The sequence below is a fragment of the Pelodiscus sinensis genome, unplaced genomic scaffold, assembly GCF_049634645.1.
Source record: "Pelodiscus sinensis isolate JC-2024 unplaced genomic scaffold, ASM4963464v1 ctg116, whole genome shotgun sequence".
Classification (NCBI taxonomy): Eukaryota; Metazoa; Chordata; order Testudines; family Trionychidae; genus Pelodiscus; species Pelodiscus sinensis.
This window is the reverse complement of record NW_027465819.1, coordinates 245,435-272,132: the sequence shown is the minus strand read 5'-3', so window position 1 is coordinate 272,132 and position 26,698 is coordinate 245,435. Positions and strand designations below refer to the sequence as shown.

At 67.0% G+C, this 26,698-nt stretch overlaps 1 protein-coding gene across 1 annotated transcript in view; it reads left to right on the top strand.

Moving 5' to 3' along the window:
* The window catches only part of SH2B1 (SH2B adaptor protein 1), a 65,129-nt gene extending 38,431 nt beyond the window's left edge, over window positions 1–26,698 (top strand). Inside the window, 5 exon segments of the mRNA XM_075914534.1 lie at window positions 14,223–14,429; window positions 15,566–15,783; window positions 15,871–16,042; window positions 26,324–26,420; window positions 26,538–26,698. Of these exon segments, the coding sequence (XP_075770649.1) occupies window positions 14,223–14,429; window positions 15,566–15,783; window positions 15,871–16,042; window positions 26,324–26,420; window positions 26,538–26,556 (713 nt within the window). The 3' untranslated portion in view covers window positions 26,557–26,698.

The following is a 26,698-nucleotide window of genomic DNA, read 5'->3' as shown; positions in this document are numbered from 1 at the left end:
CCCCCCCAGCCCTGTCCATTTCCACCCTGCTAGGACTGCTACCCCATAGCTGGTCCTCCCCAGCCCTGTCCATTTCCACCCTGCTAGGACTGCTACCCCATAGCTGGTCCTCCCCTGCCCTGTCCATTTCCACCCTGCTAGGACTGCTACCCCATAGCTGGTCCCCCCAGCCCTGTCCATTTCCACCCTGCTAGGACTGCTACCCCATAGCTGGTCCCCCCAGCCCTGTCCATTTCCATCCTGCTAGGACTGCTACCCCATAGCTGGCCCCCCTGCCCTGTCCATTTCCACCCTGCTAGGACTGCTACCCCATAGCTGGTCCCCCCCAGCCCTGTCCATTTCCACCCTGCTAGGACTGCTACCCCATAGCTGGTCCCCCCCAGCCCTGTCCATTTCCACCCTGCTAGGACTGCTACCCCATAGCTGGTCCCCCCCAGCCCTGTCCATTTCCACCCTGCTAGGACTGCTACCCCATAGCTGGTCCCCCTGCCCTGTCCATTTCCACCCTGCTAGGACTGCTACCCCATAGCTGGTCCTCCCCTGCCCTGTCCATTTCCATCCTGCTAGGACTGCTACCCCATAGCTGGTCCCCCCCTGCCCTGTCCATTTCCACCCTGCTAGGACTGCTACCCCATAGCTGGTCCCCCTGCCCTGTCCATTTCCACCCTGCTAGGACTGCTACCCCATAGCTGATCCCCCTGCCCTGTCCATTTCCACCCTGCTAGGACTGCTACCCCATAGCTGGCCCCCCTGCCCTGTCCATTTCCACCCTGCTAGGACTGCTACCCCATAGCTGGTCCCCCCCAGCCCTGTCCATTTCCACCCTGCTAGGACTGCTACCCCATAGCTGGTCCTCCCCTGCCCTGTCCATTTCCACCCTGCTAGGACTGCTACCCCATAGCTGGTCCCCCCCAGCCCTGTCCATTTCCACCCTGCTAGGACTGCTACCCCATAGCTGGTCCCCCCCAGCCCTGTCCATTTCCATCCTGCTAGGACTGCTACCCCATAGCTGGTCCTCCCCTGCCCTGTCCATTTCCACCCTGCTAGGACTGCTACCCCATAGCTGGTCCCCCCCTGCCCTGTCCATTTCCACCCAGCTAGGACTGCTACCCCATAGCTGGTCCCCCCCAGCCCTGTCCATTTCCACCCTGCTAGGACTGCTTCCCCATAGCTGGTCCCCCCCTGCCCTGTCCATTTCCACCCTGCTAGGACTGCTACCCCATAGCTGGTCCTCCCCTGCCCTTTCCATTTCCACCCTGCTAGGACTGCTACCCCATAGCTGGTCCCCCCTGCCCTGTCCATTTCCACCCTGCTAGGACTGCTACCCCATAGCTGGTCCTCCCCTGCCCTGTCCATTTCCACCCTGCTAGGACTGCTACCCCATAGCTGGTCCTCCCCTGCCCTGTCCATTTCCACCCTGCTAGGACTGCTACCCCATAGCTGGTCCCCCCCAGCCCTGTCCATTTCCACCCTGCTAGGACTGCTACCCCATAGCTGGTCCCCCCCAGCCCTGTCCATTTCCACCCTGCTAGGACTGCTACCCCATAGCTGGCCCCCCTGCCCTGTCCATTTCCACCCTGCTAGGACTGCTACCCCATAGCTGGTCCCCCCCAGCCCTGTCCATTTCCACCCTGCTAGGACTGCTACCCCATAGCTGGTCCCCCCCTGCCCTGTCCATTTCCACCCTGCTAGGACTGCTACCCCATAGCTGGTCCTCCTGCCCTGTCCATTTCCACCCTGCTAGGACTGCTACCCCATAGCTGGTCCCCCCCTGCCCTGTCCATTTCCACCCTGCTAGGACTGCTACCCCATAGCTGGCCCCCCCCTGCCCTGTCCATTTCCACCCTGCTAGGACTGCTACCCCATAGCTGGTCCCCCCCTGCCCTGTCCATTTCCACCCTGCTAGGACTGCTACCCCATAGCTGGTCCCCCCCTGCCCTGTCCATTTCCACCCTGCTAGGACTGCTACCCCATAGCTGGTCCTCCTGCCCTGTCCATTTCCACCCTGCTAGGACTGCTACCCCATAGCTGGTCCCCCCCTGCCCTGTCCATTTCCACCCTGCTAGGACTGCTACCCCATAGCTGGTCCCCCTGCCCTGTCCATTTCCACCCTGCTAGGACTGCTACCCCATAGCTGGTCCACCCCTGCCCTGTCCATTTCCATCCTGCTAGGACTGCTACCCCATAGCTGGTCCCCCCCAGCCCTGTCCATTTCCACCCTGCTAGGACTGCTACCCCATAGCTGGTCCCCCCAGCCCTGTCCATTTCCATCCTGCTAGGACTGCTACCCCATAGCTGGTCCCCCCCAGCCCTGTCCATTTCCACCCTGCTAGGACTGCTACCCCATAGCTGGTCCTCCTGCCCTGTCCATTTCCACCCTGCTAGGACTGCTACCCCATAGCTGGTCCTCCTGCCCTGTCCATTTCCACCCTGCTAGGACTGCTACCCCATAGCTGGTCCTCCCCTGCCCTGTCCATTTCCACCCTGCTAGGACTGCTACCCCATAGCTGGTCCTCCCCAGCCCTGTCCATTTCCACCCTGCTAGGACTGCTACCCCATAGCTGGTCCTCCTGCCCTGTCCATTTCCATCCTGCTAGGACTGCTACCCCATAGCTGGTCCCCCCCAGCCCTGTCCATTTCCACCCTGCTAGGACTGCTACCCCATAGCTGGTCCCCCACTGCCCTGTCCATTTCCACCCTGCTAGGACTGCTACCCCATAGCTGGTCCTCCTGCCCTGTCCATTTCCACCCTGCTAGGAATGCTACCCCATAGCTGGTCCCCCCCTGCCCTGTCCATTTCCACCCTGCTAGGACTGCTACCCCATAGCTGGTCCCCCCCTGCCCTGTCCATTTCCACCCTGCTAGGACTGCTACCCCATAGCTGGTCCTCCTGCCCTGTCCATTTCCACCCTGCTAGGACTGCTACCCCATAGCTGGTCCTCCCCAGCCCTGTCCATTTCCACCCTGGTAGGACTGCTACCCCATAGCTGGTCCTCCTGCCCTGTCCATTTCCATCCTGCTAGGACTGCTACCCCATAGCTGGTCCCCCCCAGCCCTGTCCATTTCCACCCTGCTAGGACTGCTACCCCATAGCTGGTCCCCCCCTGCCCTGTCCATTTCCACCCTGCTAGGACTGCTACCCCATAGCTGGTCCTCCTGCCCTGTCCATTTCCATCCTGCTAGGACTGCTACCCCATAGCTGGTCCACCCCTGCCCTGTCCATTTCCATCCTGCTAGGACTGCTACCCCATAGCTGGTCCCCCCCAGCCCTGTCCATTTCCACCCTGCTAGGACTGCTACCCCATAACTGGTCCCCCCAGCCCTGTCCATTTCCATCCTGCTAGGACTGCTACCCCATAGCTGGTCCCCCCCAGCCCTGTCCATTTCCACCCTGCTAGGACTGCTACCCCATAGCTGGTCCTCCTGCCCTGTCCATTTCCACCCTGCTAGGACTGCTACCCCATAGCTGGTCCTCCTGCCCTGTCCATTTCCACCCTGCTAGGACTGCTACCCCATAGCTGGTCCTCCCCTGCCCTGTCCATTTCCACCCTGCTAGGACTGCTACCCCATAGCTGGTCCCCCCCTGCCCTGTCCATTTCCACCCTGCTAGGACTGCTACCCCATAGCTGGTCCCCCCCTGCCCTGTCCATTTCCACCCTGCTAGGACTGCTACCCCATAGCTGGTCCCCCCCTGCCCTGTCCATTTCCACCCTGCTAGGACTGCTACCCCATAGCTGGTCCTCCCCTGCCCTGTCCATTTCCACCCTGCTAGGACTGCTACCCCATAGCTGGTCCCCCCCAGCCCTTTCCATTTCCACCCTGCTAGGACTGCTACCCCATAGCTGGTCCCCCCCTGCCCTGTCCATTTCCACCCAGCTAGGACTGCTACCCCATAGCTGGTCCCCCCCAGCCCTTTCCATTTCCACCCTGCTAGGACTGCTACCCCATAGCTGGTCCCCCCCTGCCCTGTCCATTTCCACCCTGCTAGGACTGCTACCCCATAGCTGGTCCCCCCCAGCCCTGTCCATTTCCACCCTGCTAGGACTGCTACCCCATAGCTGGTCCCCCCAGCCCTGTCCATTTCCACCCTGCTAGGACTGCTACCCCATAGCTGGTCCTCCCCTGCCCTGTCCATTTCCACCCAGCTAGGACTGCTACTCCGTAGCTGGCCCCCCCCAGCCCTGTCCATTTCCATCCTGCTAGGACTGCTACCCCATAGCTGGCCCCCCTGCCCTGTCCATTTCCACCCTGCTAGGACTGCTACCCCATAGCTGGTCCCCCCCAGCCCTGTCCATTTCCACCCTGCTAGGACTGCTACCCCATAGCTGGTCCTCCCCAGCCCTGTCCATTTCCACCCTGCTAGGACTGCTACCCCATAGCTGGTCCACCCCAGCCCTGTCCATTTCCACCCTGCTAGGACTGCTACCCCATAGCTGGTCCACCCCAGCCCTGTCCATTTCCACCCTGCTAGGACTGCTACCCCATAGCTGGTCCTCCCCTGCCCTGTCCATTTCCACCCTGCTAGGACTGCTACCCCATAGCTGGTCCTCCCCTGCCCTGTCCATTTCCACCCAGCTAGGACTGCTACCCCATAGCTGGTCCCCCCCAGCCCTGTCCATTTCCACCCTGCTAGGACTGCTACCCCATAGCTGGTCCTCCCCTGCCCTGTCCATTTCCACCCTGCTAGGACTGCTACCCCATAGCTGGTCCTCCTGCCCTGTCCATTTCCACCCTGCTAGGACTGCTACTCCATAGCTGGCCCCCCTGCCCTGTCCATTTCCACCCTGCTAGGACTGCTACCCCATAGCTGGTCCCCCCCTGCCCTTTCCATTTCCACTCTGCTAGGACTGCTACCCCATAGCTGGTCCTCCCCAGCCCTGTCCATTTCCACCCAGCTAGGACTGCTACCCCATAGCTGGTCCTCCCCTGCCCTGTCCATTTCCACCCTGCTAGGACTGCTACCCCATAGCTGGTCCCCCCCAGCCCTGTCCATTTCCACCCTGCTAGGACTGCTACCCCATAGCTGGTCCCCCCCAGCCCTGTCCATTTCCACCCTGCTAGGACTGCTACCCCATAGCTGGTCCACCCCAGCCCTGTCCATTTCCACCCTGCTAGGACTGCTACCCCATAGCTGGTCCTCCCCTGCCCTGTCCATTTCCACCCAGCTAGGACTGCTACCCCATAGCTGGTCCCCCCCAGCCCTGTCCATTTCCACCCTGCTAGGACTGCTACCCCATAGCTGGTCCTCCCCTGCCCTGTCCATTTCCACCCTGCTAGGACTGCTACCCCATAGCTGGTCCTCCTGCCCTGTCCATTTCCACCCTGCTAGGACTGCTACTCCATAGCTGGCCCCCCTGCCCTGTCCATTTCCACCCTGCTAGGACTGCTACCCCATAGCTGGTCCCCCCCTGCCCTTTCCATTTCCACTCTGCTAGGACTGCTACCCCATAGCTGGTCCTCCCCAGCCCTGTCCATTTCCACCCAGCTAGGACTGCTACCCCATAGCTGGTCCTCCCCTGCCCTGTCCATTTCCACCCTGCTAGGACTGCTACCCCATAGCTGGTCCACCCCAGCCCTGTCCATTTACACCCTGCTAGGACTGCTACCCCATAGCTGGTCCTCCCCTGCCCTGTCCATTTCCACCCTGCTAGGACTGCTACCCCATAGCTGGTCCTCCCCTGCCCTGTCCATTTCCACCCTGCTAGGACTGCTACCCCATAGCTGGTCCTCCCCTGCCCTGTCCATTTCCACCCAGCTAGGACTGCTACCCCATAGCTGGTCCCCCCCAGCCCTGTCCATTTCCACCCTGCTAGGACTGCTACCCCATAGCTGGTCCTCCCCTGCCCTGTCCATTTCCACCCAGCTAGGACTGCTACCCCATAGCTGGTCCCCCCCTGCCCTGTCCATTTCCACCCTGCTAGGACTGCTACCCCATAGCTGGTCTTCCCCTGCCCTGTCCATTTCCACCCAGCTAGGACTGCTACCCCATAGCTGGTCCCCCCCTGCCCTGTCCATTTCCACCCTGCTAGGACTGCTACCCCATAGCTGGTCTTCCCCTGCCCTGTCCATTTCCACCCTGCTAGGACTGCTACCCCATAGCTGGTCCCCCCCTGCCCTGTCCATTTCCACCCTGCTAGGACTGCTACCCCATAGCTGGACCCCCCTGCCCTGTCCATTTCCACCCTGCTAGGACTGCTACCCCATAGCTGGTCCTCCCCTGCCCTGTCCATTTCCACCCTGCTAGGACTGCTACCCCATAGCTGGTCCTCCTGCCCTGTCCATTTCCACCCTGCTAGGACTGCTACCCCATAGCTGGTCCCCCTGCCCTGTCCATTTCCACCCTGCTAGGACTGCTACCCCATAGCTGGTCCTCCCCTGCCCTGTCCATTTCCACCCTGCTAGGACTGCTACCCCATAGCTGGTCCTCCTGCCCTGTCCATTTCCACCCTGCTAGGACTGCTACCCCATAGCTGGTCCTCCTGCCCTGTCCATTTCCACCCTGCTAGGACTGCTACCCCATAGCTGGTCCTCCTGCCCTGTCCATTTCTACCCTGCTAGGACTGCTACCCCATAGCTGGTCCTCCTGCCCTGTCCATTTCCACCCAGCTAGGACTGCTACCCCATAGCTGGTCCCCCCCTGCCCTGTCCATTTCCACCCTGCTAGGACTGCTACCCCATAGCTGGTCCCCCCCTGCCCTGTCCATTTCCACCCTGCTAGGACTGCTACCCCATAGCTGGTCCCCCCAGCCCTGTCCATTTCCACCGTGCTAGGACTGCTACTCCATAGCTGGTCCCCCCCTGCCCTGTCCATTTCCACCCTGCTAGGACTGCTACCCCATAGCTGGTCCCCCCCTGCCCTGTCCATTTACACCCTGCTAGGACTGCTACCCCATAGCTGGTCCCCCCCAGCCCTGTCCATTTCCACCCTGCTAGGACTGCTACCCCATAGCTGGTCCTCCCCAGCCCTGTCCATTTCCACCCTGCTAGGACTGCTACCCCATAGCTGGTCCTCCCCTGCCCTGTCCATTTCCACCCTGCTAGGACTGCTACCCCATAGCTGGTCCCCCCAGCCCTGTCCATTTCCACCCTGCTAGGACTGCTACCCCATAGCTGGTCCCCCCAGCCCTGTCCATTTCCATCCTGCTAGGACTGCTACCCCATAGCTGGCCCCCCTGCCCTGTCCATTTCCACCCTGCTAGGACTGCTACCCCATAGCTGGTCCCCCCCAGCCCTGTCCATTTCCACCCTGCTAGGACTGCTACCCCATAGCTGGTCCCCCCCAGCCCTGTCCATTTCCACCCTGCTAGGACTGCTACCCCATAGCTGGTCCCCCCCAGCCCTGTCCATTTCCACCCTGCTAGGACTGCTACCCCATAGCTGGTCCCCCTGCCCTGTCCATTTCCACCCTGCTAGGACTGCTACCCCATAGCTGGTCCTCCCCTGCCCTGTCCATTTCCATCCTGCTAGGACTGCTACCCCATAGCTGGTCCCCCCCTGCCCTGTCCATTTCCACCCTGCTAGGACTGCTACCCCATAGCTGGTCCCCCTGCCCTGTCCATTTCCACCCTGCTAGGACTGCTACCCCATAGCTGATCCCCCTGCCCTGTCCATTTCCACCCTGCTAGGACTGCTACCCCATAGCTGGCCCCCCTGCCCTGTCCATTTCCACCCTGCTAGGACTGCTACCCCATAGCTGGTCCCCCCCAGCCCTGTCCATTTCCACCCTGCTAGGACTGCTACCCCATAGCTGGTCCTCCCCTGCCCTGTCCATTTCCACCCTGCTAGGACTGCTACCCCATAGCTGGTCCCCCCCAGCCCTGTCCATTTCCACCCTGCTAGGACTGCTACCCCATAGCTGGTCCCCCCCTGCCCTGTCCATTTCCACCCAGCTAGGACTGCTACCCCATAGCTGGTCCCCCCCAGCCCTGTCCATTTCCACCCTGCTAGGACTGCTTCCCCATAGCTGGTCCCCCCCTGCCCTGTCCATTTCCACCCTGCTAGGACTGCTACCCCATAGCTGGTCCTCCCCTGCCCTTTCCATTTCCACCCTGCTAGGACTGCTACCCCATAGCTGGTCCCCCCTGCCCTGTCCATTTCCACCCTGCTAGGACTGCTACCCCATAGCTGGTCCTCCCCTGCCCTGTCCATTTCCACCCTGCTAGGACTGCTACCCCATAGCTGGTCCTCCCCTGCCCTGTCCATTTCCACCCTGCTAGGACTGCTACCCCATAGCTGGTCCCCCCCAGCCCTGTCCATTTCCACCCTGCTAGGACTGCTACCCCATAGCTGGTCCCCCCCAGCCCTGTCCATTTCCACCCTGCTAGGACTGCTACCCCATAGCTGGCCCCCCTGCCCTGTCCATTTCCACCCTGCTAGGACTGCTACCCCATAGCTGGTCCCCCCCAGCCCTGTCCATTTCCACCCTGCTAGGACTGCTACCCCATAGCTGGTCCCCCCCTGCCCTGTCCATTTCCACCCTGCTAGGACTGCTACCCCATAGCTGGTCCTCCTGCCCTGTCCATTTCCACCCTGCTAGGACTGCTACCCCATAGCTGGTCCCCCCCTGCCCTGTCCATTTCCACCCTGCTAGGACTGCTACCCCATAGCTGGCCCCCCCCTGCCCTGTCCATTTCCACCCTGCTAGGACTGCTACCCCATAGCTGGTCCCCCCCTGCCCTGTCCATTTCCACCCTGCTAGGACTGCTACCCCATAGCTGGTCCCCCCCTGCCCTGTCCATTTCCACCCTGCTAGGACTGCTACCCCATAGCTGGTCCTCCTGCCCTGTCCATTTCCACCCTGCTAGGACTGCTACCCCATAGCTGGTCCCCCCCTGCCCTGTCCATTTCCACCCTGCTAGGACTGCTACCCCATAGCTGGTCCCCCTGCCCTGTCCATTTCCACCCTGCTAGGACTGCTACCCCATAGCTGGTCCACCCCTGCCCTGTCCATTTCCATCCTGCTAGGACTGCTACCCCATAGCTGGTCCCCCCCAGCCCTGTCCATTTCCACCCTGCTAGGACTGCTACCCCATAGCTGGTCCCCCCAGCCCTGTCCATTTCCATCCTGCTAGGACTGCTACCCCATAGCTGGTCCCCCCCAGCCCTGTCCATTTCCACCCTGCTAGGACTGCTACCCCATAGCTGGTCCTCCTGCCCTGTCCATTTCCACCCTGCTAGGACTGCTACCCCATAGCTGGTCCTCCTGCCCTGTCCATTTCCACCCTGCTAGGACTGCTACCCCATAGCTGGTCCTCCCCTGCCCTGTCCATTTCCACCCTGCTAGGACTGCTACCCCATAGCTGGTCCTCCCCAGCCCTGTCCATTTCCACCCTGCTAGGACTGCTACCCCATAGCTGGTCCTCCTGCCCTGTCCATTTCCATCCTGCTAGGACTGCTACCCCATAGCTGGTCCCCCCCAGCCCTGTCCATTTCCACCCTGCTAGGACTGCTACCCCATAGCTGGTCCCCCACTGCCCTGTCCATTTCCACCCTGCTAGGACTGCTACCCCATAGCTGGTCCTCCTGCCCTGTCCATTTCCACCCTGCTAGGAATGCTACCCCATAGCTGGTCCCCCCCTGCCCTGTCCATTTCCACCCTGCTAGGACTGCTACCCCATAGCTGGTCCCCCCCTGCCCTGTCCATTTCCACCCTGCTAGGACTGCTACCCCATAGCTGGTCCTCCTGCCCTGTCCATTTCCACCCTGCTAGGACTGCTACCCCATAGCTGGTCCTCCCCAGCCCTGTCCATTTCCACCCTGGTAGGACTGCTACCCCATAGCTGGTCCTCCTGCCCTGTCCATTTCCATCCTGCTAGGACTGCTACCCCATAGCTGGTCCCCCCCAGCCCTGTCCATTTCCACCCTGCTAGGACTGCTACCCCATAGCTGGTCCCCCCCTGCCCTGTCCATTTCCACCCTGCTAGGACTGCTACCCCATAGCTGGTCCTCCTGCCCTGTCCATTTCCATCCTGCTAGGACTGCTACCCCATAGCTGGTCCACCCCTGCCCTGTCCATTTCCATCCTGCTAGGACTGCTACCCCATAGCTGGTCCCCCCCAGCCCTGTCCATTTCCACCCTGCTAGGACTGCTACCCCATAACTGGTCCCCCCAGCCCTGTCCATTTCCATCCTGCTAGGACTGCTACCCCATAGCTGGTCCCCCCCAGCCCTGTCCATTTCCACCCTGCTAGGACTGCTACCCCATAGCTGGTCCTCCTGCCCTGTCCATTTCCACCCTGCTAGGACTGCTACCCCATAGCTGGTCCTCCTGCCCTGTCCATTTCCACCCTGCTAGGACTGCTACCCTATAGCTGGTCCTCCCCTGCCCTGTCCATTTCCACCCTGCTAGGACTGCTACCCCATAGCTGGTCCCCCCCTGCCCTGTCCATTTCCACCCTGCTAGGACTGCTACCCCATAGCTGGTCCCCCCCTGCCCTGTCCATTTCCACCCTGCTAGGACTGCTACCCCATAGCTGGTCCCCCCCTGCCCTGTCCATTTCCACCCTGCTAGGACTGCTACCCCATAGCTGGTCCTCCCCTGCCCTGTCCATTTCCACCCTGCTAGGACTGCTACCCCATAGCTGGTCCCCCCCAGCCCTTTCCATTTCCACCCTGCTAGGACTGCTACCCCATAGCTGGTCCCCCCCTGCCCTGTCCATTTCCACCCAGCTAGGACTGCTACCCCATAGCTGGTCCCCCCCAGCCCTTTCCATTTCCACCCTGCTAGGACTGCTACCCCATAGCTGGTCCCCCCCTGCCCTGTCCATTTCCACCCTGCTAGGACTGCTACCCCATAGCTGGTCCCCCCCAGCCCTGTCCATTTCCACCCTGCTAGGACTGCTACCCCATAGCTGGTCCCCCCAGCCCTGTCCATTTCCACCCTGCTAGGACTGCTACCCCATAGCTGGTCCTCCCCTGCCCTGTCCATTTCCACCCAGCTAGGACTGCTACCCCATAGCTGGTCCTCCCCTGCCCTGTCCATTTCCACCCTGCTAGGACTGCTACCCCATAGCTGGTCCTCCCCTGCCCTGTCCATTTCCACCCAGCTAGGACTGCTACCCCATAGCTGGTCCTCCCCTGCCCTGTCCATTTCCACCCTGCTAGGACTGCTACCCCATAGCTGGTCCTCCTGCCCTGTCCATTTCCACCCTGCTAGGACTGCTACCCCATAGCTGGTCCCCCCCAGCCCTGTCCATTTCCACCCTGCTAGGACTGCTACCCCATAGCTGGTCCTCCCCAGCCCTGTCCATTTCCACCCTGCTAGGACTGCTACCCCATAGCTGGTCCACCCCAGCCCTGTCCATTTCCACCCTGCTAGGACTGCTACCCCATAGCTGGTCCACCCCAGCCCTGTCCATTTCCACCCTGCTAGGACTGCTACCCCATAGCTGGTCCTCCCCTGCCCTGTCCATTTCCACCCTGCTAGGACTGCTACCCCATAGCTGGTCCTCCCCTGCCCTGTCCATTTCCACCCAGCTAGGACTGCTACCCCATAGCTGGTCCCCCCCAGCCCTGTCCATTTCCACCCTGCTAGGACTGCTACCCCATAGCTGGTCCTCCCCTGCCCTGTCCATTTCCACCCTGCTAGGACTGCTACCCCATAGCTGGTCCTCCTGCCCTGTCCATTTCCACCCTGCTAGGACTGCTACTCCATAGCTGGCCCCCCTGCCCTGTCCATTTCCACCCTGCTAGGACTGCTACCCCATAGCTGGTCCCCCCCTGCCCTTTCCATTTCCACTCTGCTAGGACTGCTACCCCATAGCTGGTCCTCCCCAGCCCTGTCCATTTCCACCCAGCTAGGACTGCTACCCCATAGCTGGTCCTCCCCTGCCCTGTCCATTTCCACCCTGCTAGGACTGCTACCCCATAGCTGGTCCCCCCCAGCCCTGTCCATTTCCACCCTGCTAGGACTGCTACCCCATAGCTGGTCCCCCCCAGCCCTGTCCATTTCCACCCTGCTAGGACTGCTACCCCATAGCTGGTCCACCCCAGCCCTGTCCATTTCCACCCTGCTAGGACTGCTACCCCATAGCTGGTCCTCCCCTGCCCTGTCCATTTCCACCCAGCTAGGACTGCTACCCCATAGCTGGTCCCCCCCAGCCCTGTCCATTTCCACCCTGCTAGGACTGCTACCCCATAGCTGGTCCTCCCCTGCCCTGTCCATTTCCACCCTGCTAGGACTGCTACCCCATAGCTGGTCCTCCTGCCCTGTCCATTTCCACCCTGCTAGGACTGCTACTCCATAGCTGGCCCCCCTGCCCTGTCCATTTCCACCCTGCTAGGACTGCTACCCCATAGCTGGTCCCCCCCTGCCCTTTCCATTTCCACTCTGCTAGGACTGCTACCCCATAGCTGGTCCTCCCCAGCCCTGTCCATTTCCACCCAGCTAGGACTGCTACCCCATAGCTGGTCCTCCCCTGCCCTGTCCATTTCCACCCTGCTAGGACTGCTACCCCATAGCTGGTCCACCCCAGCCCTGTCCATTTACACCCTGCTAGGACTGCTACCCCATAGCTGGTCCTCCCCTGCCCTGTCCATTTCCACCCTGCTAGGACTGCTACCCCATAGCTGGTCCTCCCCTGCCCTGTCCATTTCCACCCTGCTAGGACTGCTACCCCATAGCTGGTCCTCCCCTGCCCTGTCCATTTCCACCCAGCTAGGACTGCTACCCCATAGCTGGTCCCCCCCAGCCCTGTCCATTTCCACCCTGCTAGGACTGCTACCCCATAGCTGGTCCTCCCCTGCCCTGTCCATTTCCACCCAGCTAGGACTGCTACCCCATAGCTGGTCCCCCCCTGCCCTGTCCATTTCCACCCTGCTAGGACTGCTACCCCATAGCTGGTCTTCCCCTGCCCTGTCCATTTCCACCCAGCTAGGACTGCTACCCCATAGCTGGTCCCCCCCTGCCCTGTCCATTTCCACCCTGCTAGGACTGCTACCCCATAGCTGGTCTTCCCCTGCCCTGTCCATTTCCACCCTGCTAGGACTGCTACCCCATAGCTGGTCCCCCCCTGCCCTGTCCATTTCCACCCTGCTAGGACTGCTACCCCATAGCTGGACCCCCCTGCCCTGTCCATTTCCACCCTGCTAGGACTGCTACCCCATAGCTGGTCCTCCCCTGCCCTGTCCATTTCCACCCTGCTAGGACTGCTACCCCATAGCTGGTCCTCCTGCCCTGTCCATTTCCACCCTGCTAGGACTGCTACCCCATAGCTGGTCCCCCTGCCCTGTCCATTTCCACCCTGCTAGGACTGCTACCCCATAGCTGGTCCTCCCCTGCCCTGTCCATTTCCACCCTGCTAGGACTGCTACCCCATAGCTGGTCCTCCTGCCCTGTCCATTTCCACCCTGCTAGGACTGCTACCCCATAGCTGGTCCTCCTGCCCTGTCCATTTCCACCCTGCTAGGACTGCTACCCCATAGCTGGTCCTCCTGCCCTGTCCATTTCTACCCTGCTAGGACTGCTACCCCATAGCTGGTCCTCCTGCCCTGTCCATTTCCACCCAGCTAGGACTGCTACCCCATAGCTGGTCCTCCTGCCCTGTCCATTTCCACCCTGCTAGGACTGCTACCCCATAGCTGGTCCCCCCCTGCCCTGTCCATTTCCACCCTGCTAGGACTGCTACCCCATAGCTGGTCCCCCCCTGCCCTGTCCATTTCCACCCTGCTAGGACTGCTACCCCATAGCTGGTCCTCCTGCCCTGTCCATTTCCACCCTGCTAGGACTGCTACCCCATAGCTGGTCTTCCCCTGCCCTGTCCATTTCCACCCAGCTAGGACTGCTACCCCATAGCTGGTCCACCCCAGCCCTGTTTCCCTTCGTCCCCATCAGAACCAACATTTGATAGTCAGATCTCTAACCCTTCTTCTACCCCGTACCGCATTCAAGCCCCACTGCTTCTGCCCCCTACCTCCCCAGCGTGGCTTGTTCCTCTTACCAGCACCCTAGGATCCCCCCATCCAGCCCAGGAGTAGGTCTTCTTCGGCAGACCCCCAACCCTTCCTTTGCCTTGCCTCTCAGCTCCCCACCCTACGCCCCCGTAGCAACAGCCTGGGCTACAGCGCTGGGGGCTCCCTTGGTTTGCTGCCCCACCCTGGGCTCTGTAGGGGTGCGCTGGAGGGAGTTGTGTAGCTCAGCGGAACAGCCTGCCACTGGATCCCGCTGCTCCCAGGAACAGGGGTTCGCCACGCGCTCTGAGATGGGTAACGTCCTGTGCCCCCAGGTGCGTATGGGGGTCTGTCCGAGCACCTCTCGGCCTCCATCTCCCCCAGCTCCGTCTGCATTGCTGCTTCCCACTTCAACTCCATGGAGCTGCTGCCCCCCGAACTGCCTCCCCGGGTCCCCATTGATGAGGCAGCGGAGCGGCTGCAGAGTCCCTACCCCCCCAGCCTGCTGCACACCCCCTTCCCTGACACTCCTGATGCCACAGGTATGGGCGAGGCTCGCAGCGGGCAGGTGGGGGAGGGGCCAGGCTCATGGAGGGTGGGTGGGAGGGGGGAGGCTGGCGGAGGGTGGGTGGGTGGAGGGAGGGGGGTGGGTGGGGTTTGGAGCGAAGCTCATGGAGGGCGGGTGGGGGGAGGGGAGAGGCTGGCATAGGATGGGTGGGGGAGGGGCGAGGCTCATGGAGGGCAGGTGGGAGGGGGAGGCGAGGCTGGCGGAGGGTGGATGGGGGAGGGGCGAGGCTCATGGAGGGTGGGCGGGAGGGGGGAGGCGAGGCTGGTGGAGGATGGGTGGGGGAGGCGAGGCTGGCGGAGGGCAGGCGGGAGGGGGGAGAGGGGAGGCTGGCGGAGGGTGGGCAGGTGGGGGGAGGGTGGGTGGCGGAGGGGCGAGGCTCATGGAGGGCGGGAGGGGGGAGGCTGGCAGAGGGTGGGTGGGGGAGGAGCGAAGCTCATGGAGGGCGGGTGGGAGGAGGGATGAGGCTGGCGGAGGGCGGGCGGGTGGGGGGAGGGACGAGGCTGGCGGAGGGCGAGCGGGAGGGGGGAGGCGAGGCTGGCGGAGGGCGGGTGAGGGGGGAGGCAAGGCACTGTGTAAGGTGAAATTGAGCAGGTGCTGTAGGTGGGAGTGGGGGGGCGGGAGGGTGGGAGTGTGTGGTTGGTGTGCCGGGGATACCAGGTTGTAGGGAAGTGCACTGGGTCGGAAGGGAGGGGTGGGGGCTGAGAGCGGAGCAGGTTGGGGGTACAGCTGGGGAGCTGGGGGAAGGGGTTGGGGGGCTGAGAGGGGAGCAGTTCGGGGGGAGGGGTTGGGGGCAGAGGGGAGAGGTTTAGGAGGCCGAGGTGGAAGGCGTTGGGGAGGCAGAAGGGATGGGTTGGGGGGCAGCACATGCTGGGGAGCTGGGGGAAGAGTGCAGAGGGAAGCGGTTTGGGGGGCAGGACACGCTGGGGGAAGAGGGTCAAGGAGGCAGAGGGGAGCAGGTGGGGGGGGGCAGGCCGGGCTGGGGGAAGGGGCCGAGAGGGGAGCAGGTGGGGGGGGCAGGCCGGGCTGGGGGAAGGGGCCGAGAGGGGAGCCAGGCGGCTTCCATGGCCAAGTCTGACCCCCGTGCTCTGCGTCACCCCCTTCTCCCCTCAGGCTCGTTCCTGTTCCAGGGGGAGCCAGACCCCGGGGGGGGGGACCCCGAGCACCCCCTCTCGGAGTATCCCTGGTTCCACGGCACCTTGTCCCGGCTCAAGGCTGCCCAGCTGGTCCTGGCCGGCGGCCCCAGCAGCCACGGTGTCTTCCTGGTGCGGCAGAGCGAGACGCGGCGCGGCGAGTACGTGCTGACCTTCAATTTCCAGGGCAAGGCCAAGGTAAGGTGCCAGCCTGCGGCCGCTCCCGCAACTGAGCCGGGTGCGAAGCCTGGACTCACCTGCCTGTCCTGTCCCCTCCCCTGCCAGCACCTCCGCCTCTCGCTGAACGAGGACGGGCAGTGCCGGGTGCAGCACCTCTGGTTCCAGACCATCTTCGACATGCTGGAGCACTTCCGCGTGCACCCCATCCCGCTGGAGTCGGGCGGCTCCAGCGACGTCACCCTGGTTAGCTACGTGGTGGCCTCGCAGCGGCTGCACGGTGAGAAGCGCCCGGCTCCGTCCCTCGCGCACAGCTCATCCATACCTGGCTGGAGGAGGCGTGGCTGGAGGCTGCGCGGCGGTTCGGGGGGGGCGGGGAGGCTGGCTGGCCCCTCTTTGTCTCTCTGTCTGTCTGCGTGGTGCCATCCAGCTGACCCACTGCCGGGGCCTGTTCTGGGAGCTGAGCACGGCGCCAGCGCACTGGGGGTGGGAGGGGCCTGTGCCGGGAGCTCAGCACGGCGCCAGCGCACTGGGGAGTGGGGGGGGCCTGTGCCGGGAGATCAGCACGGCGACAGCGCACTGGGTAGCCAGGGCCTGTGCCCGGAGCTGAGCACGGCGCCAGCGCACTGGGGGAGTGGCCAGGGCCAGTGCCAGTGCCGGGAGCTCAGCACGGCGCCAGCGCGCTGGGTGGGGAGGGCCAGTGCCGGGAGTTCAGCACGGAGCCAGCGCGCTGGGTGGGGAGGGCCAGTGCCGGGAGTTCAGCACGGTGCCAGCGCACTGGGGGAGTGGCCGTGGCCAGTTCCGGGAGCTCAGCACGGCGCCAGCGCACTGGGGGTGGGGGGGGCCAGTGCCGGGAGCTCAGCACGGCGCCAGCGCACTGGGGGAGTGGCCGTGGCCAGTTCCGGGAGCTCAGCACGGCGCCAGCGCACTGGGGGTGGGGGGGGCCAGTGCCGGGAGCTCAGCACGGCGCCAGCGCACTGGGGGAGTGGCCGTGGCCAGTTCCGGGAGCTCAGCACGGCGCCAGCGCACTGGGGGAGTGGCCGTGGCCAGTGCCGGGAGCTCAGCACGGCGCCAGCGCACTCGGGGAGTGGCCAGGGCCAGTGCCGGGAGCTCAGCACGACGCCAGCGCACTGGGGGGTGGGGGGGGGGCCAGTGCCGGGAGCTCAGCACGGTGCCAGCGCACTGGGGGGTGGGGGGGGGCCAGTGCCGGGAGCTCAGCACGGCGCCAGCGCGCTGGGTGGGGAGGGCCAGTGCCGGGAGCTCAGCACGGCGCCAGCGCACTGGGGGAGTGGCCGTGGCCAGTGCCGGGAGCTCAGCACGGCGCCAGCGCACTGGGGGAGTGGCCAGGGCCAGTGCCGGGAGCTCAGCACGGCGCCAGCGCACTGGGGGAGTGGCCGTGGCCAGTGCCGGGAGCTGAGCACGGCGCCAGCGCACTGGGGGGTGGGGGGGGCCTGTGCCGGGAGCTCAGCACGGCGCCAGCGCACTGGGGGAGTGGCCGTGGCCAGTGCCGGCAGCTGAGCACGGCGCCAGCGCACTGGGGGGTGGGGGAGGCCAGTGCCGGGAGCTCAGCACGGCGCCAGCGCACTGGGGGGTGGGGGGGACCCGTGCCAGGAGCTCAGCACGGCGACAGCGCACTGGGTGGGGAGGGCCTGTGCCGGCAGCTCAGCACGGCGCCAGCGCACTGGGGGGTGGCCGGGGCCAGTGCCGGGAGCTCAGCACGGTGCCAGCGCACTGGGGGAGTGGCCAGGGCCAGTGCCGGGAGCTCAGCACGGCGCCAGCGCACTGGGGGAGTGGCCGGGGCCAGTGCCGGGAGCTCAGCACGGCGCCAGCGCACTGGGGGAGTGGCCGGGGCCAGTGCCGGGAGCTCAGCACGGTGCCAGCGCACTGGGGGAGTGGCCGGGGCCAGTTCCGGGAGCTCAGCACGGTGCCAGCGCACTGGGGGAGTGGCCGGGGCCAGTGCCGGGAGCTCAGCACGGCGCCAGCGCACTGGGGGAGTGGCCGGGGCCAGTGCCGGGAGCTCAGCACGGTGCCAGCGCACTGGGGGAGTGGCCGGGGCCAGTGCCGGGAGCTCAGCACGGCGCCAGCGCACTGGGGGAGTGGCCGGGGCCAGTTCCGGGAGCTCAGCACGGCGCCAGCGCACTGGGGGAGTGGCCGGGGCCAGTGCCGGGAGCTCAGCACGGCGCCAGCGCACTGGGGGAGTGGCCGGGGCCAGTGCCGGGAGCTCAGCACGGCGCCAGCGCACTGGGGGAGTGGCCGGGGCCAGTGCCGGGAGCTCAGCACGGCGCCAGCGCACTGGGGGGTGGGGGGGGCCAGTGCCGGGAGCTCAGCACGGTGCCAGCGCACTGGGGGAGTGGCCGGGGCCAGTGCCGGGAGCTCAGCACGGTGCCAGCGCACTGGGTGGGGAGGGCCTGTGCCGGCAGCTCAGCACGGCGCCAGCGCACTGGGGGAGTGGCCGGGGCCAGTGCCGGGAGCTCAGCACGGCGCCAGCGCACTGGGGGAGTGGCCGGGGCCAGTGCCGGGAGCTCAGCACGACGCCAGCGCACTGGGGGAGTGGCCGGGGCCAGTGCCGGGAGCTCAGCACGGTGCCAGCGCACTGGGGGAGTGGCCGGGGCCAGTGCCGGGAGCTCAGCACGGCGCCAGCGCACTAGGGGTGGGGGGGGCCAGTGCCGGGAGCTCAGCACGGTGCCAGCGCACTGGGGGAGTGGCCGGGGCCAGTGCCGGGAGCTCAGCACGGTGCCAGCGCACTGGGGGACTGGCCGGGGCCTGTGCCGGGAGCTCAGCACGACGCCAGCGCACTGGGGGGTGGCCGTGGCCAGTGCCGGGAGCTCAGCACGGCGCCAGCGCACTGGGGGAGTGGCCGGGGCCAGTGCCGGGAGCTCAGCACGGTGCCAGCGCACTGGGGGAGTGGCCAGGGCCAGTGCCGGGAGCTCAGCACGACGCCAGCGCACTGGGGGAGTGGCCGGGGCCAGTGCCGGGAGCTCAGCACGGCGCCAGCGCACTGGGGAGTGGCCGGGGCCAGTGCCGGGAGCTCAGCACGGCGCCAGCGCACTGGGGGAGTGGCCAGGGCCAGTGCCGGGAGCTCAGCACGGCGCCAGCGCACTGGGGGAGTGGCCGGGGCCAGTGCCGGGAGCTCAGCACGACGCCAGCGCACTGGGGGAGTGGCCGGGGCCTGTGCCGGGAGCTCAGCACGGCGCCAGCGCACTGGGTGGCCAGGGGGTGGGGGGGAGAGAGGCAGGCGTGTCCAGTAGGATGGGGGGGAGAGAGGCAGGCGTGTCCAGTGGGATGGGGGGGAGAGAGGCAGGCGTGTCCAGTAGGATGGGGGGGAGAGAGGCAGGCGTGTCCAGTGGGATGGGGGGGAGAGAGGCAGGCGTGTCCAGTAGGATGGGGGGGAGAGAGGCAGGCGTGTCCAGTGGGATGGGGGGGAGAGAGGCAGGCGTGTCCAGTAGGATGGGGGGGAGAGAGGCAGGCGTGTCCAGTGGGATGGGGGGGAGAGAGGCAGGCGTGTCCAGTAGGATGGGGGGGAGAGAGGCAGGCATGTCCAGTGGGATGGGGGGGAGAGAGGCAGGCGTGTCCAGTGGGATGGGGGGGAGAGAGGCAGGCGTGTCCAGTGGGGTGGGGGGGAGAGAGGCAGGCGTGTCCAGTGGGATGGGGGGGAGAGAGGCAGGCGTGTCCAGTGGGATGGGGGGGAGAGAGGCAGGCGTGTCCAGTAGGATGGGGGGGAGAGAGGCAGGCGTGTCCAGTGGGATGGGGGGGGAGAGAGGCAGGCGTGTCCAGTGGGATGGGGGGGAGAGAGGCAGGCGTGTCCAGTGGGGCGTGTCTAGTGGGGTGGGGGAAGACGAGGCACAGGTCGGGGTAGGGGCATGGTGCATGCCTGGCTCAGCGGGGGCAGATGGGCGCAGTGTCTGTGGGGCTCAGCAGCAGCGGGGGGAGCGCAGTGTGTGTGGGGTGCAAGAGCAGCGGGGGGCACAGTGTCTGGGGTGCAGTGGCAGCGGGGGGCACAGTGTCTGGGGTGCAGTGGCAGCGGGGGGGGCGCAGTGTCTGTGGAGTCCAGGGGCAGTGAGGGGGTGCAGTGTCTGTGGGGCGCAGTGGCAGCGAGGGGGTGCAGTGTCTGTGGGGTGCAGGGGCGGCAGGGGGCGCAGTGTCTGTGGGGCGCAGTGCATGTCTGGCTCGGGCGGGGGGGCAGAGTGTCTGTGGGGCTCGGGCAGTGCGGGGGCGCAGTGTCTGTGGGGCGCAGTGCATGTCTGGCTAAGGAGGTGGGGGGGCTAAGTGGTGGCGGGGGGCAGAGTGTCTGTGGGGCTCAGGGGCAGTGCAGGGGCGCAGTGTCTGCGGGGCTCAGGGGCAGTGCGGGGGTGCAGTGTCTGCGGGGCGCAGTGCATGTCTGGCTAAGGAGGTGGGGGGGCTAAGTGGTGGCGAGGGGGCAGAGTGTCTGTGGGGCTCAGGGGCAGTGCGGGGGCGCAGTGTCTGCGGGGCGCAGTGCATGTCTGGCTAGGGGCGGTGGGGGGGGCTAAGTGGTGGCGGGGGGGCAGAGTGTCTGTGGGGCTCAGGGGCAGTGCGGGGGCGCAGTGTCTGTGGGGCTCAGGGGCAGTGCGGGGGCGCAGTGTCTGCGGGGCTCAGACGCAGTGCGGGGGCGTAGTGTCTGCGGGGCGCAGTGCATGTCTGGCTAGGGGCGGTGGGGGGCAGAGTGTCTGAGGGGCTCAGGGGCAGTGCGGGGGCGCAGTGTCTGTGGGGCTCAGGGGCAGTGCAGGAGCGCAGTGTCTGTGGGGCTTGGGCAGTGCAGGGGCGCAGTGTCTGCGGGGCTCAGGGGCAGTGCGGGGGCGTAGTGTCTGCGGGGCGCAGTGCATGTCTGGCTAGGGACGGTGGGGGGCAGAGTGTCTGTGGGGCTCAGGGGCAGTGTGGGGGCGCAATGTCTGCGGGGATCAGGGGCAGTGCGGGGGCACAGGGGCAGTGCGGGGGCCAGAGTGTCTGTGGGACTCAGGGGCAGTGTGGGGGCGCAGTGTCTGCGGGGCGCAGTGCATGTCTGGCTAGGAGTGGTGGGGGGGCAGAGTGTCTGTGGGGCTCGGGCAGTGCGGGGGCGCAGTGTCTGTGGGGAGCAGGGGCAGTGCGGGGGCTCAGTATCTGCGGGGCGCAGTGCATGTCTGGCTAGGGGCGGTGGGGGGGGATAAGTGGTGGCGGGGGGCAGAGTGTCTGTGGGGCTCAGGGGCAGTGCGGGGGCGCAGTGTCTGTGGAGCTCAGGGGCAGTGTGGGGACGCAGTGTCTGCGGGGCACAGTGCATGTCTGGCTAGGGGCGGTGGGGGGGGCTAAGTGGTGTCGGGGAGGCAGAGTGTCTGTGGGGAGCAGGGGCAGTGTGGGGGCGCAGTATGTGCGGGGCGCAGTGCTTGTCTGGCTAGGAGCGGTGGGGGGGCAGAGTGTCTGTGGGGCTCAGGGGCAGTGTGGGGGCGCAGTGTGTGCGGGGCGCAGTGCATGTCTGGCTAGGAGCGGTGTGGGGGCAGAGTGTCTGTGGGGCTCGGGCAGTACGGGGGCGCAGTGTCTGCGGGGCTCAGGGGCAGTGCGGGGGCGCAGTGTCTGCGGGGCTCAGGGGCAGTGCGGGGGCGCAGTGTCTGCGGGGCGCAGTGCATGTCTGGCTAGGGGCGGTGGGGGGGCTAAGTGGTGGGGGGGGCAGAGTGTCTGTGGGGAGCGGGGCAGTGCGGGGGCGCAGTGTCTGCGGGGCGCAGTGCATGTCTGGCATGGGGCGGTGGGGGGGGCTAAGTGGTGGCGGGGGGGCAGAGTATCTGTGGGGAGCAGAGGCAGTGTGGGGGCGCAGTGTGTGTAGGGCGCAGTGCATGTCTGGCTAGGGGCGGTGGGGGGGCAGAGTGTCTGTGGGGCTCAGGGGCAGTGCGGGGGCAGAGTGTCTGTGGGGCTCAGGGGCAGTGTGGGGGCGCAGTGTCTGCGGGGCTCAGGGGCAGTGCGGGGGGCAGAGTGTCTGTGGGGCTCAGGGGCAGTGCGGGGGGCAGAGTGTCTGCGGGGCTCAGGGGCAGTGCGGGGGGCAGAGTGTCTGTGGGGCTCAGGGGCAGTGCGGGGGGCAGAGTGTCTGTGGGGCTCAGGGGCAGTGCGGGGGCGCAGTATCTGCGGGGCTCAGGAGCAGTGCGGGGGCGCAGTGTCTGCCGGGCTCAGGGGCAGTGCGGGGGTGCAGTGTCTGTGGGGCTCAGGGGCAGTGAGGGGGCAGAGTGTCTGTGGGGCTCAGGGGCAGTGCGGGGGCGCAGTGTCTGCGGGGCTCAGGGGCAGTGCGGGGGCGCAGTGTCTGCGGGGCGCAGTGCATGTCTGGCTAAGGAGGTGGGGGGGCTAAGTGGTGGGGGGAGCAGAGTGTCTGTGAGGCTCAGTGGCAGTGCGGGGGCGCAGTGTCTGCGGGGCGCAGTGCATGTCTGGCTAGGGGCGGTGGGGGGGGCTAAGTGGTGGCGGGGGGGGCAGAGTGTCTGGGGCTCGGGCAGTGCGGGGGCGCAGTGTCTGTGGGGCTCAGGGGCAGTGCGGGGGCGCAGTGTCTGTGGGTCTCAGGGGCAGTGCGGGGGGGCGCAGTGTCTGTGGGGCTCAGGGGCAGTGCAGGGGGGCGCAGTGTCTGTGGGGTTCGGGGCAGTGCGGGGGCGCAGTGTCTGCGGGGCTCGGGCAGTGCGGAGGGCAGAGTGTCTGTGGGGCTCAGGGGCAGTGCGGGGGCGCAGTGTCTGCGGGGCTCAGGGGCAGTGCGGGGGGCAGAGTGTCTGTGGGGCTCAGGGGCAGTGCGGGGGCGCAGTATCTGCGGGGCTCAGGGGCAGTGCGGGGGCGCAGTGTCTGCGGGGCTCAGGGGCAGTGCGGGGGCGCAGTGTCTGCGGGGCTCAGGGGCAGTACGGGGGCGCAGTGTCTGCGGGGCTCAGGGGCAGTGCGGGGGGCAGAGTGTCTGTGGGGCTCAGGGGCAGTGCGGGGGCAGAGTGTCTGTGGGGCTCAGGGGCAGTGCGGGGGGCGCAGTGTCTGCGGGGCTCAGGGGCAGTGCGGGGGGCAGAGTGTCTGCGGGGCTCAGGGGCAGTGCGGGGGGCAGAGTGTCTGTGGGGCTCAGGGGCAGTGCGGGGGGCAGAGTGTCTGTGGGGCTCAGGGGCAGTGCGGGGGCGCAGTATCTGCGGGGCTCAGGAGCAGTGCGGGGGCGCAGTGTCTGCCGAGCTCAGGGGCAGTGCGGGGGTGCAGTGTCTGTGGGGCTCAGGGGCAGTGCGGGGGCGCAGTGTCTGCGGGGCGCAGTGCATGTCTGGCTAAGGAGGTGGGGGGGCTAAGTGGTGGGGGGGGCAGAGTGTCTGTGAGGCTCAGTGGCAGTGCGGGGGCGCAGTGTCTGCGGGGCGCAGTGCATGTCTGGCTAGGGGCGGTGGGGGGGGCTAAGTGGTGGCAGGGGGGCAGAGTGTCTGGGGCTCAGGGGCAGTGCGGGGGCGCAGTGTCTGTGGGGCTCAGGGGCAGTGCGGGGGGCGCAGTGTCTGTGGGTCTCAGGGGCAGTGCGGGGGGGGCGCAGTGTCTGTGGGGCTCAGGGGCAGTGCGGGGGGGCGCAGTGTCTGTGGGGCTCGGGGTAGTGCGGGGACGCAGTGTCTGCGGGGCTCAGGGGCAGTGCGGGGGGCAGAGTGTCTGTGGGGCTCAGGGGCAGTGCGGGGGCGCAGTGTCTGCGGGGCTCAGGGGCAGTGCGGGGGCGCAGTGTCTGCGGGGCTCAGGGGCAGTGCGGGGGCGCAGTGTCTGTGGAGCTCAGGGGCAGTGCGGGGGCGCAGTGTCTGCGGGGCGCAGTGCATGTCTGGCTAAGGAGGTGGGGGGGCTAAGTGGTGGGGGGGGCAGAGTGTCTGTGGGGCTCAGGGGCAGTGCGGGGGCGCAGTGTCTGTGGGGCTCAGGGGCAGTGCGGGGGCGCAGTGTCTGCGGCGCTCAGGGGCAGTGCGGGGGCGCAGTGTCTGCGGGGCTCAGGGGCAGTGCGGGGGGCAGAGTGTCTGTGGGGCTCAGGGGCAGTGCGGGGGGCAGAGTGTCTGTGGGGCTCAGGGGCAGTGCGGGGGCGCAGTATCTGCGGGGCTCAGGGGCAGTGCGGGGGCGCAGTGTCTGCGGGGCTCAGGGGCAGTGCGGGGGCGCAGTGTCTGTGGGGCTCAGGGGCAGTGCGGGGGCGCAGTGTCTGCGGGGCGCAGTGCATGTCTGGCTAAGGAGGTGGGGGGGCTAAGTGCTGGGGGGGGCAGAGTGTCTGTGGGGCTCGGGCAGTGCGGGGGCGCAGTGTCTGCGGGGCGCAGTGCATGTCTGGCTAGGGGCGGTGGGGGGGGCTAAGTGGTGGCGGGGGGCAGAGTGTCTGTGGGGCTCAGCGGCAGTGCGGGGGCGCAGTGTCTGTGGGGGTCAGGGGCAGTGCGGGGGGGCGCAGTGTCTGCGGGGCTCGGGGCAGTGCGGGGGCGCAGTGTCTGCGGGGCTCGGGGCAGTGCGGGGGCGCAGTGTCTGCGGGGCTCAGGGGCAGTGCGGGAGGGCGCAGTGTCTGCGGGGCTCAGGGGCAGTGCGGGAGGGCGCAGTGTCTCTGGGGTTCGGGGCAGTGTGGGGGCGCAGTGTCTGCGGGGCTCAGGGGCAGTGCGGGGGGCAGAGTGTCTGCGGGGCTCAGGGGCAGTGCGGGGGGCAGAGTGTCTGTGGGACTCAGGGGCAGTGCGGGGGGCGCAGTGTCTGCGGGGCTCAAGGGCAGTGCGGGGGGGCGCAGTGTCTGCGGGGCTCGGGGCAGTGCGGGGGCGCAGTGTCTGCGGGGCTCGGGGCAGTGCGGGGGCGCAGTGTCTGTGGGGGTCAGGGGCAGTGCGGGGGGCGCAGTGTCTGTGGGGCTCAGGGGCAGTGCGGGGGCGCAGTGTCTGCGGGGCTCAAGGGCAGTGCGGGGGGGCGCAGTGTCTGCGGGGCTCGGGGCAGTGCGGGGGCGCAGTGTCTGCGGGGCTCGGGGCAGTGCGGGGGCGCAGTGTCTGTGGGGCTCAGGGGCAGTGCGGGGGGGCGCAGTGTCTGTGGGGCTCGGGGCAGTGCGGGGGCGCAGTGTCTGCGGGGCTGAGGGGCAGTGCGGGGGGCAGAGTGTCTGTGGGGCTCAAGGGCAGTGCGGGGGGGCGCAGTGTCTGCGGGGCTCGGGGCAGTGCGGGGGCGCAGTGTCTGCGGGGCTCGGGGCAGTGCGGGGGCGCAGTGTCTGTGGGGCTCAGGGGCAGTGCGGGGGGCAGAGTGTCTGTGGGACTCAGGGGCAGTGCGGGGGCGCAGTGTCTGCGGGGCTCAGGGGCAGTGCGGGGGGCAGAGTGTCTGCGGGGCTTAGGGGCAGTGCGGGGGGCGCAGTGTCTGTGGGCGTCAGGGGCAGTGCGGGGGGCGCAGTGTCTGCGGGGCTCAGGGGCAGTGCGGGGGGCAGAGTGTCTGCGGGGCTTAGGGGCAGTGCGGGGGCGCAGTATCTGCGGGGCTCAGGGGCAGTGCAGGGGGGCGCAGTGTCTGTGGGGCTCGGGGCAGTGCGGGGGCGCAGTGTCTGCGGGGCTCAGGGGCAGTGCGGGGGGCAGAGTGTCTGTGGGGCTCAGGGGCAGTGCGGGGGGCAGAGTGTCTGTGGGGCTCAGGGGCAGTGCGGGGGGCGCAGTATCTGCGGGGCTCAGGGGCAGTGCGGGGGCGCAGTGTCTGCGGGGCTCAGGGGCAGTGCGGGGGCGCAGTGTCTGTGGGGCTCGGGGCAGTGCGGGGGCGCAGTGTCTGCGGGGCTCGGGGCAGTGCGGGGGGCGCAGTGTCTGGGGCTCAGGGGCAGTGCGGGGGGGCGCAGTGTCTGGGGCTCGGGGCAGTGCGGGGGCGCAGTGTCTGCGGGGCTCAGGGGCAGTGCGGGGGGCAGAGTGTCTGCGGGGCTCAGGGGCAGTGCGGGGGGCAGAGTGTCTGTGGGGCTCAGGGGCAGTGCGGGGGCGCAGTGTCTGCGGGGCTCAGGGGCAGTGCGGGGGGCAGAGTGTCTGCGGGGCTTAGGGGCAGTGCGGGGGGGCGCAGTGTCTGTGGGCGTCAGGGGCAGTGCGGGGGGCGCAGTGTCTGCGGGGCTCAGGGGCAGTGCGGGGGGCGCAGTGTCTGCGGGGCTTAGGGGCAGTGCGGGGGGGCGCAGTGTCTGTGGGGGTCAGGGGCAGTGCGGGGGGCGCAGTGTCTGCGGGGCTCAGGGGCAGTGCGGGGGGCAGAGTGTCTGCGGGGCTTAGGGGCAGTGCGGGGGGCGCAGTGTCTGTGGGGCTCGGGGCAGTGCGGGGGCACAGTGTCTGCGGGGCTCAGGGGCAGTGCGGGGGCGCAGCGTCTGCTGGTCGCAGTGCATGTCTGGCTAGGGGCGGTGGGGGGGGCTAAGAGGTGGGGGGGGGGCCCAATGTCTCTGGGGCTCAGCGCGGGTGGGGGGGGCGCCGTGTCTGGGGGGCTCAGCTGGGGCTGGAGGGGTTACATCAGTTGGGGGAGGTGGGCGTCCCAGCCCTCTCTGGCAGCCGTCCTGTCCCGTGTCTGTCCGTCCATGCTGTGTCTGTCCCCCAGGCCAGGCGGCTGTCCCGTCTGTCCCCCATCTCCGTCTGTCTGTCCCCGTATCTGACGGGCGTCTCTGTCTCCCCCGTCCCCCCTGCAGGCAGGGACAGGGCGGGCAGCCGAGCCGCCGCCTGTGAGCCGACCCAGCACCGCCCTGACTCGCCCGGCCTGGTCTCCATCGGCGCGAATGACTGTTTGTAAGTGGCTCCGGGGGAGTGAGTGTGTCTGCTCCGGGCCCATCTCGCCATCCATGGGGGGGCGGGGGCCGCCACGGCACCAGGTAACTCCGGACCCCTCTTCTCTTGTCTCCACAGAGCCGAGCACCTCCCGTAGCCTGCCCTCCCCACCCCCCTCCAGGCACGCAGCTCCGGAGGGGGGGGGCCCACAGCCCCCCTGGCTCGTGCCTGACGCTCCAGCCCCTGGCGGCCCCTCCCGGCCGGAGGAGGAGGAGGAAGAGGAGGACGGGGCGGGCAGC